A 10,711-nucleotide genomic window follows, 5' to 3' on the forward strand; every position below is an offset into this window, starting at 1 on the left:
AGCATTCCACTCTCTGGGTAAAATTAATTTATTCAGAACAGGCTATTTGATGTGTTGGTGACTTATTTGACAGTCTCTGGTTATGCTCTTTCTCGTAATTGAAAATGTTTCCTATGCATCTACTCATTGGTTTTTCATAATTTTGCAGACTTCTAATAAGTCATCTCTTTTAATTTCAAATGAAAAGAAGCAGAACCTGGTTAATCATTTCCCAACCTCACAGTTCTGTTGTCATCCTTGCAAATTTTTATTGCGCCTTCGCGGTGCTTCTATATCGTTCTTATAAATACGACGACCAGGGTTGTATGGCACAAATGATCTAATCAAGTTTAGATACGTTTCGCACGTTCAATTATGTCCTTCTAGAAATAAGTCAGTGAAAATTTGCAGTTTTTATACCTGCACGAGCCTGCCTTTGTTCGTACTCCCAGATCCTTGGGGTTATTCACGCCTATTTACATTTCATCTCCCAGAAGACATAATCCCTTGGTGAAGGATCCATCTGAAACTCGGTTTGCATTTCTTGATTTTTGTTGTTGCCGAAGCTATTTCGAGCATCCCTTCGAAATTCTCTGGTGTGACGTTTTTCCCCGGTAGGTTGCGCTGTTAACGTTTCCTGAAACCTGGATCGAGAGGCGTGCGCTGGAGTGGTTCGCGCGCATTGGGCCTGGAGTTGGGATCGCGCAATGCATACACGTTACACAGACAAAGTTTGAGTGGAGGAAGATAAGTTTTCAGGACCGCAAACGTTCGGGTTTCATTACTGCAGGAGATGTTGCAAAGATTTTCCTGAGAAGAACACCACCAGATTTGTATTAACTTAGCCGTAACTTAGAGCTTTACCTCTGATCGCTGCGTTTTTAGAGATTTGATTTTGAAGAATAATTCAGGGGCTTTGTATAAAGGTTTTTTTTCCTTCTCGTGGTTCTGTGGTGCCTCCCTTGGGAGTGGAGGACCGTTTGGTCTCTTTGGATGAACGCGACGAAATCGTTCTTTAAAAGACAATTTGGTGCGGTCTGCATTTAACTCAGGAGTGATGTACAGAACTCTGATGAAGTCGAGACTTTTTGGAAAACATTTCGTGCTGTTTCTGTTTATGTGGTGCCCGCTTATCGGAAAGATTTCAACAGGTAAGGATTTTAAAACAGGAAAGGCAGACAACAAATTTTAATATGAGCAGAGAAAATAATAGATGTTCAAACGTGAAACGTCTCGTATCTTCCGATTTACCAAGTAACAATGAATCACAGAAAGCCATTCGGTCCGTTGTGCTGCTGGTAGTGTTTGGAGTTCTCTGCAACAATTCTCTACCCTCCCCCGCACCCCCCCCCCCCCCCGAAAAAAGCTCCTGTACCCAAAACGCAGAGTTTGTGATACACCAATAAAAATTAAGCTATTTATTTGTAAAATGTTTGCGGCGAGAAATACACGAAATTTTATTTTTGGTTGTTTTAGTTTCTCTCTTCGTTTATGTTTTCGCAACAAACAATGCTGGAAAACGTGAACTCATATAAATACTTCCCATTTCCTGTCCATGCTGAATGCATGTTTGGAATCAGGAAGCATCACGCTTCACGTTAACAAGCGATGCAATTGTTTTCAAAAATTGCTAAACTCCACGATTAACATTTGATCCATTTGTGATTTACATTTTCACCAGGTTTCTGTTTTGTATCACAAGAAAAGGCTTCGGTATTTTTTCTTATTTCAATATGGTTACAAGAGCTTTTAGCATCGAACGGATGAAGTGATTGCATTCATTTGAGGCTAATTTGGTGGAAGGATTTCCTGTATTTAATTTAACTAGGCAGACGTTGATTTTGATTGAGTAACATTCTTACCATAAGTTTGGCGGGGGTGGGGGTGTCCTCAATTTTCGATATGTATGCTTCTCTGGGGATTTCAATTTTGGGGTTGCTAGGCAGCAACACATTTCCTAATTTGAAGTTTTTTTTGATACAATTAGGTATGCATTGGAAACTAGAAGATGAAAGTGAAGTAACTGTATTGGATGCCTGTACACTGCCTGTTTTGTTGACTGATAGGGATAACTGTTCAATTATGCCGTACTACTTCTGCGTACGACTATGGCTGGTCAGTCACCATGCTGCAGATTAAACTGCATAGGTTAATCAATTGCATATTGAGAGGGATGCCATCCTTGCGAATTCTTTGTCGGCGCTTCGAATCCATCTTTCTTCTCAACAGGAGGCAACAGATGCTTACGTTTCCAGTTATTCAAACGGCAAGTTTGCGGAGTTCTACCATTTGGTCCTTCACGGCGGGGGTGGGTGGGAAACGGGACCAGAAGCTCTTGAATTTGTACAATTTAGGTGCATTTTACTTTCAGTTGGCCCCTTTTGAATGTACGAATTTTATATGTGGTAAGGACGGTACATTTGTTGGGGAGGAAGACGTGCGAGAAGAGACCAAACGCTTAGCTCCCTATGCGATCACCAACGTTGATTCGGAACCGCAGACCGCCGTAAACGGGGAGAATAGTTTCTGAAAGTGTGTACTTGGCGCTTTTGATTAGAGATAACATTACGGCTGTGCTTAGGCAGGATATTCCTAAGAATACGTCCAGGGAAGTTATTTGGGTGGAACTGAGAAATAAGAAAGGGATGATCATCTTATTGGATTGTACTATAGATTGCCTCAATAGTTAGCAGGAAATTAAAAAAAAACAATTTTGTAAGGAGATTGCAGTTATCTGTAAGAAAAAAAAGTTGTTATGGTAGGGGATTTTAAGTTTCCAAACATAGACTGGGATTGTGGTAGTGTTAAGGGCTTGGATGGAGAGGAATTTGTTTAAGTGTGTACAAGAAAATTGTGGATGTACTTGCTACAGAAGGTGCAAAACTTGACCTACTTTTCGGAAATAAGGTAGGGCAGGTGACTGAGGTGTCAGTGGGGGAGTACTTTGGGGCCAGTAACCATAATTCTATAAATTTTATAATACTGATGGAAAAGGTTAAACTGGATCTAAAAGTTAATGTTCTAAGTTGGAGGAAGGCCAATTATGACGGTATTAGGCAAGAACTTTCAAAAGTTGATGGGGGGTGGGGAGAGGTGGTGGATATTCACAGATAAATAGATGGCTGGAAAATGGGAATGCTTCAAAAATGAGATAACGGAAGTCCAGAGACAGTATGTTTCTGTCAGGGTGAAGGGCAAGACTGGTAGGTGTAGGGAATACTGGACTAGAGAAATTGAGGTTTTGGTTAAGAGTAAGAAGGAAGCATATGTCAGGTATAGATAGCAGAGATCAAATGAATCACTAGAAGAGTATAAAGGCAGTATTTAAGAGGGAAATCAGGAGGGCAAGTAGGGGAAATGAGATAGCTTTGACAAATAGGGTTAAGGAAAATCTGAAGGGATTCTACAAATACATTAAGGACAAAAGGGTTCCTAACAGGGCTCCTTAAAGTTCAGCAAGGCTGCCTATGTGTGGAACTGCAGGAGATGAGGGAGATAGTAAGTGAGTATTTTGCATCAGTGTTTACTGTGGAGAAGGACAGAGAAGACAGACAACATGGGGAAATAAATAGCGACATCTTGAAAAATGTTCGTATTATGGAGGAGGTGGTGCTGGACATCTTAAAATGCATAAAGCTGGATAAATCCCTGGGACCTGATCAGGTTTATCCTAGAACTCTGTGGAAAGCCAGGGAAGTGACTGCTGGGTCCCTTGCTAGGGTATTTGTATCATTGATAGCCACAGGTAAGGTGGTGGAAGACGAGAGGTTGGCTAATGTTGTGCCATTATTTAAAAAAGGTGGTAAGGAAAAGTCAGGGAACAATAGACTGGTGAGCCTGACATCAGTGATAGGCAGGTTGTTGGAGGGAATCCTGAGGGACAGGACTTACATGTGGTTGGAAAGCAGTCTATGATCTTCTGAAGTCCTGTAATTATCTTCCCTGTAATTTGCTACATTTTTGATTGATGTACCGTCCATAGAGTTCATAGTTATGTCCTGAAGCCCAATTCCAGGTCACTAAAATACAGAAAAGAGCAGTAGTCTGTATACGCTCCCCCCACCCCGCCCCAGGAACATCAGTGCACATTCTCCCTCAGGTTTGAAAAACAATTGTATGTGACTACTCTTTTTGATTTCCATGCCTTAAACCTCATTTCTACATTGGCACTGCCCCGTAAATCGGATGGCTTAATTCTACTAACATGTTTACGATTTGATACTCTGCCAAATACCTATTGAATGCCCATTCATGCCTCATTAACCCTCCTAGTACCTTTACGATTTTTTTTTTTGTGCAATAAAGAGCCGATTAGTTAATATACTGCATTATCTAAAGTAACAATGTCAAAATCTGATTTAATCTGAGTTAAAAATCCCATTTTATCAAATTAATTTAATGGGGGGACTGCATTTAATAAAAGATTTTTTAAATGAAAAGTTTGCTTTTTTGCAAGAGGGTTGCTAAACATTTGAAAATAAAACAAATTATTAACAGTTATTTCAAAAAGCAACAAATTATTCTTTGAGCATTTGGACCAATTGATCAGTCTAAATAACATAACTTTATTTTAGACATTGCAAAAAAAGGGACAAATTATTTAGCAGCTAGAGGACTTGATTGACCTAATATTAAGAAAATTAATGTCAAATTATATAGAAACCATATGTGGTTAAATCACAGAAACAGAAGCATAGAAAATGAGCAGGAGTAGGCCATTTGGCACTTCAAGCCTGCTCTGCCATCCATTACGATCACTGATCGTCCAATTCAATAGTCTGTTCCCATTATTCTCCAATATCCTTTGATCCCTTTAGCCCCAAATGCTACATCCAACTCCTTCTTGAAACCATACAATGTTTTGGCCTTAACTGCTTTCTGTGGTGGCGAATTCCATAGAGATGAAACCTGCAGACTGTATTCCAGGTGTGGTCTCAACAAGGCCCTGTATAATTACAGCAAGATGTCACTGCTGCTATGCTCAAATTGTCTCACTGTGAAGGCCAAGATGCCATTTGCCAACTTGATTGCTTGCTAAACCTGCATGATTATCTTCAGTGACTGGTGTATGAGGGCACCCAAATCTCGTTGCACATTCCCCTTGTATTATAGCCATTCGTGTTAAAATCTGCCTTCTGGTTTTTGCTGCCAAGGTGGATAACCTGACTTTATCCACATTATACTACATGTGCAGTTCATTTGCCCACTCACTCAGCGTGTCCAAATCACACTGAAGCATCTCTGTATCCTCCTCTGAGGTCACCTTCCCAATCAGCTTTGAGTCATCTGCAAATTTTTAGATATCTAAGTTATTAATATATAGTTTGAATACTGGGGGTCCTAGCACTGATCCCTGTGGTATCCCACTAATCACTTTCTCCCGTTTGAAAAAGACCCTTTTATTCCTACTCCTGTTTCCTGTCTGCTAACCAATTTTCTATCCATCTCAATATACTAACCCAATTCCATGTCCTTTAATTTTATACCTAATCTCTTATGTAAGACCTTGTTGAAAGCTTTTTGAAAGTCAAATGAACCATTTATACTGGATCTCCTTCATCAAATCTATTAGCTCCATCCTCAAAGAATTCCAGTTGATTTGTTAAGCCTGATTTCCCTTTCAGAAATCCATGCTGACTCTGTCTGACCTTGCTACTGTTTTCCAAGTGCTCAACTGTTAAATATTTTATAATGGACTGCAGTATTTTTCCCACTACCAACATCAGGCTGACTGGTCTATAATTTCCGGTTTTCTTTCTGCCTCCCTTTAAGTGGAGAGATTACACTAGTTATCTTCTAATCTAAACAAATTGTTCCAGAGTCTATGGAATCTTGAAAGATGATCAACAATGCACCCACTATTTTCAGGGCCATTATTGTGATGTGGATTATTAGGCCCAAGGGATTTAATGACCTTCAATTCCATCCATTTCCCTGCCACCATTTCCCTAATAATACTGATTTCCTTCAGTTCCTCGCTCTCATGAGAACCCTGTGTTCCTCAACATTTCTGGTAAGTTATTTGTGTCCTCCTTTGTGAACGCATGTCAAAGTATATATCTAATTGGTCAGTCATTTCTTTGTTCCCCTTTATAAATCCTATGTTGTTGACTGTAGGGAAACTGCATTTGTTTTCACCAATCTTTTTCTCTTTCCCTAGCTGTAGAAACTTTTGCAGTCAACAATGAAATAATCAACATAAGACAAGAATTCCAGTGACTTTTAAATAAAATGACTGATGGATCATTTTTAATTTATCAGAACTGCAACTTCCATTGAGAATAAGTGCTATTGAGAGCAGTCACAAATGTTACAGTGAAACTTACTTGAAAACTGAACTTCCTATGAGTCAACTTCAGCCAGGCGTCTACAGCTACACGTACATAACGTTAAATTGAGGCTAGGAGAAAACATGAATGGGAAGGGAAAATACTATTTTTGTTTCTTGAAGGCAGTTTGGAAGGTTTGTGTTTCAGGTTTGAATTTAGGTGTAGCCTGACTTTTTTTTAAACATATTAAATATGTGCAGAGAAAAAAAATATAGATTTACAGATGTTTGCTGCTATTGCGGGAGAGCTGTGGACTATGCAATGAACAATATTGACTTTTTTTTGCCTTTTGGAATGTGATTTCTGCAGTTTGTAATCTGATATCGAGTGGAACTTGAGTATGTTTGTGGAAGAAGAAGGCCTTTAAAAGGTTTGAAGTATGTCATAGGAGCTTCCATTGGATTTGCATTAGTAGTTTTGTTTTCTGACTTGCAGGAAAATTTGTAAACTTGAAAAAAATTAATTTTTCTGAAGCTGAATATGTTTTCATATTGAATTCATGAATTTCATTCTTCTTTTAGTAGTTTTTTTCATTTGATGCGCATCAAGACCAAAAATATAAATATATATGAATATAATTCAAGGAAAATATTTTTAAAAATTCCATCTACAAGGTGCGAGCAGTTATTTCAGACTCCTTAATTGACTTGGCTTATCTATTGTGTTTGTGGACCATAACAAAATAGGGAGAGAAAATTGTATACTACTGCTAAAATAACTCAATTTCTTGTGCTAGCCAGTCTCCTCTAGGCATCTAGCTTAGGACTTCTTACATTGAATTAAGTGAGAGGTAGACTTTAGGAAGTTGGTCAGACTCTGTGTCACACAACATATCAAGGTACAAATATACAAAGTTTTACACTATTTTGCTTTGGAGCTTTATTTAAATCATTATTGATTGTTTGCTTGAAAAATGGAAATAAGTGTAAAACCTTCGTATTAACACTGTTGAATCATCAAAATTAAATGCATTTTAAATGCCATTCTGCATGCAAGCATGAATTTTTTTTTTGATAATATCCAGTGTATGCATAATAACCTTTGAATTGTCTGAATTTTTGTTGTTTATAGAAACTATATTCTACTTTATCCTAGTGTCTTTATCAAGAATTAAATGTCCATTGTATGAATGAAACTTTAAAGTAACCCTCAACGTATGATTTGTTTGTGGACAAATGGAAATGTCCCAGGAAGATATTTTATTCATTAGTTGAAAGTTTCGTGAAGGATAATTTGGTGTGTATACATGTATATTGTACAGGCATTGATATACTCAGCCGATCATAGAGAATGTCATTGATCACTGATTTATATGCTTCATGGGCATAAGAAAATCAGTTGGAATCCTGCTGGAGTAACTATAGAGTCATTGAGAAGTACAGCACAGAAACAGACCCTTCGGTCCAAATCGTCCGTGCTGACCAGATATCCTAAATTAATCTAGTACAATTTGCCAGCACTTGGCCCGTATCCCTCTCAACCCATCCTATTCATATACACATCTAAATACCTTTTAAATGTTGTAATTGTACCTGCCTCCATCACTTCCTCTGGCAATTCATTCCATACTCGCACCACCCTCAGCTAAAAATGTTGCCCATTAGGTCCCTTTTAAATCTGTCCCCTCTCACCTGAAATCTATGCTTTCTAGCTTTGTACTCCCCACCTCCCCCCTCCCCCCGTCCACACCGCGGAAAATACCTTGCCTATTCACCCTATCCATGCCCTGCTATGATTTTATAAATCTTGATAAAGTCACCCCTCTACCTCCGATGCTCCAGGGAAAATAGACCCAGTTTATTCAGTCTCTCCCTGTGACTCAAAGTCTCCGCCCCTGGCAACATTCTTAAATCTTTTCTGAACCCTTTCAAGTTTCATAACATCCTTCCAATAGCAGGGAGACCAAAATTGCATGCAGTATTCCAAAAGTGGCGGAACCACTGTCCTGTACAGCTGCAATATGACCTCCCAACTCCTATACTCAATGCACTGACCAATAAAGGCAAGCATACCAAATGCCTTCTTGACCATCGTGTTTATATGGGACTCCAGTTTCAAGGAACTGTGAACCTGCAGTCCAAGGTCTCTTTGTTCAGCAACACTCCCCAGGACCTTACCATTAAGTGTGTAAGTCCTGCTCTGATTTGCCTTTCCAAAATGCAGCACTTCACATTTATCTAAAAATTAAATTCCATCTGCCACTCCTCGGCCCATTAGCCCATCTGATCAAGATCCCATTTTACTCTGAAGGTAACCTTCTTTGCTGTCTATTACTTTTCCAGTTGGTGTCATCTGCAGACTTACTAACCATACCTCCTGTGTTCACATCCAAGTCATTTATATAAATGATAAAAAGCAGTGAACCCAGCACCGATCCTTGTAGCACACCACTGGTCACAAGCCTCCAGTCTGAAAACCAACCCTCCACCATGCCCCTCTGTCTTCTGCCTTCGAGCTAGTTCTGTATCCAAATAGCTAGTTCTCCCCCTATTCCTCGTGATCTAACCTTGCCAACCAGTCTACCATGAGAAATCTTGTCGTAGGCCTTACTGAAGTCCACCGCTCTGCCTTCATCAATCCTCTGTTACGTCTTCAAAAAACTCAACTCAAACACGATTTCCCAGACACAAAGCTATATTAGCTGTCCCTAATCAATTTTTGCTTTTCCAAATATGTGTAAATCCTGTCCTTCAGGATTCCCTCTAACAATGTGCCCATCACCGATGTCAGGCTCACTTGTCTATAGTTCCTGGGCTTTTCCTTACCACCTTTCTTCAATAGTAGGATCACGTAAGCCAACCTCCAGTCTTCCGGCACCTTACCTGTGGCTATCCATGATACACATATCTCAGTAAGGGGCCCAGCAATCATTTCCCTAGCTTTCCACAGTGTTCTAGGGTATACCTGATCAGGTCCCAGGGATTTATCCACTTTCATGTATTTTAAGATGTCCAACACCACCTCTGCTGTAATATGGACATTTGAGGTTGTGTGCTTGCCAAGCCTGTGGGTTTGGTTGCAGACGTTTCGTCACTCTGCTAGTTAACATCGTAAGTGCGCCTCCGGTGATTTGTCAGTGTTCTGTCCTGCTTGTTATTTATATGCTTCAGTTTGTTGGTGTCTTTGGTACCACTTCTCAATGGTTTGTACACAGGGTCTAATTCAGTGTGTTTGCTGATGGAATTCTGGTTAGAATACCAGGCTTCCAGGAATTCCCTGGTGTGTCTCTGTTTGGCTGGCGCAATTATGGATGTGTTGTTCCAGTTGAATTCGTGTCCCTTGTTGTCCGTTTGTAGTGAGACACGTGAGAATTGGTCGTGTCTCTTGGTGGCTGGTTGGTGTTCCTGTATCCATATTGTCAGTTTTCTTCTGGTTTGGCCTATGTAGTGTTTTTCACAATCCTTGCATGGTATTTTGTAAATTACACCGGTTTTGCTGGTTTTGGGTATGGGATCCTTTACATTTGTCAGTAGCTGTTGGAGGGTGGTTGTTGGTTTGTGAGCTACCCTGATACCTCAGGGTCTGAGTAGTCTTGTGGTCATCTCTGAAATGTCCTCGATGTACAGTGGGGTGATTAGTGAGTCTGGTCATGTGTGTCTTCCTGTTGTGGTCTGTCTTGAAGGTAACAGCGGATTGTGCTTTTCAGGTATCCATTCCTTTTGAAGATTCCGTATAGGTGCTCCTGTTCTGCCTTGCTTTGTTCCGGGTTGCTGCAATGTGTTGTGGCTTGTTTAAATAGTGTCCTGATGCAGCTCTGTTTGTGGGCATTAGGGTGGTTGCTTGTGTAATTTAGTATCTAGTCCATATGTGTGGTCTTTCTATATATGGTAGTCTGGAGTTCCCCGTTGTTTTTGTTTTCTACCATTATGTCCAGGAATGGTAGTCGGTTGTTGTTCTCATCTTCTTTCGTGAATTTTATCCCAGTAAGGATGTTGTTTATGTGTCTGTGGGTGAATAGGAGCACCTGTACGGAATCTTGGAAAGGAATGGATACCTGAAAGCACAATCTGCCGTTACCTCCGAGACAGACCACGACAGGAAGACACAACACAACCAGACTCACTCATCACCCCATCGTACACCAAGGACATTTCAGAGATGACCACAAGACTGCTCAGACCCCTAGGTATCAGGGTAGCCCACAAACCAACAACCACCGTACGACAGCTACTGACGAACGTAAAGGATCCCATACCCAAAACCAGCAAAACCGATGTAATATGCAAAATACCATGCAAGGACTGCGAAAAACACTACATAGGCCAAACCAGAAGAAAACTGATAATACAGATACACGAACACCAACTAGCCACCAATAGACACGTCCAATTCTCACTTGTCTCACTACACACGGACAACGAGGGACACTAATTCAACAGTAACAACACATCCATAATTGCACC

The 10,711-nt window shown here is 40.2% G+C and overlaps 2 protein-coding genes across 7 annotated transcripts in view; both read left to right on the top strand.

Moving 5' to 3' along the window:
- auh (AU RNA binding protein/enoyl-CoA hydratase) overlaps nt 1-10,711 on the top strand; it is a 941,118-nt gene that overhangs the window by 158,269 nt on the left and 772,138 nt on the right. The gene's annotated exons all lie outside the window — the stretch shown is intronic.
- The window catches only part of ror2 (receptor tyrosine kinase-like orphan receptor 2), a 343,404-nt gene continuing 333,379 nt past the window's right edge, over nt 687-10,711 (top strand). For both annotated transcript variants that reach the window (XM_048595341.1, XM_048595342.1), the window contains exon 1: nt 687-1,130. In XM_048595341.1, coding sequence (XP_048451298.1) covers nt 1,037-1,130 — 94 coding nt within the window. In that variant the 5' untranslated portion in view covers nt 687-1,036. The remainder of the gene's footprint in view (nt 1,131-10,711) is intronic.

Source organism: Rhincodon typus, chromosome 3 (genome assembly GCF_021869965.1).
Source record: "Rhincodon typus isolate 14 chromosome 3, sRhiTyp1.1, whole genome shotgun sequence".
Lineage (NCBI taxonomy): Eukaryota > Metazoa > Chordata > Chondrichthyes > Orectolobiformes > Rhincodontidae > Rhincodon > Rhincodon typus.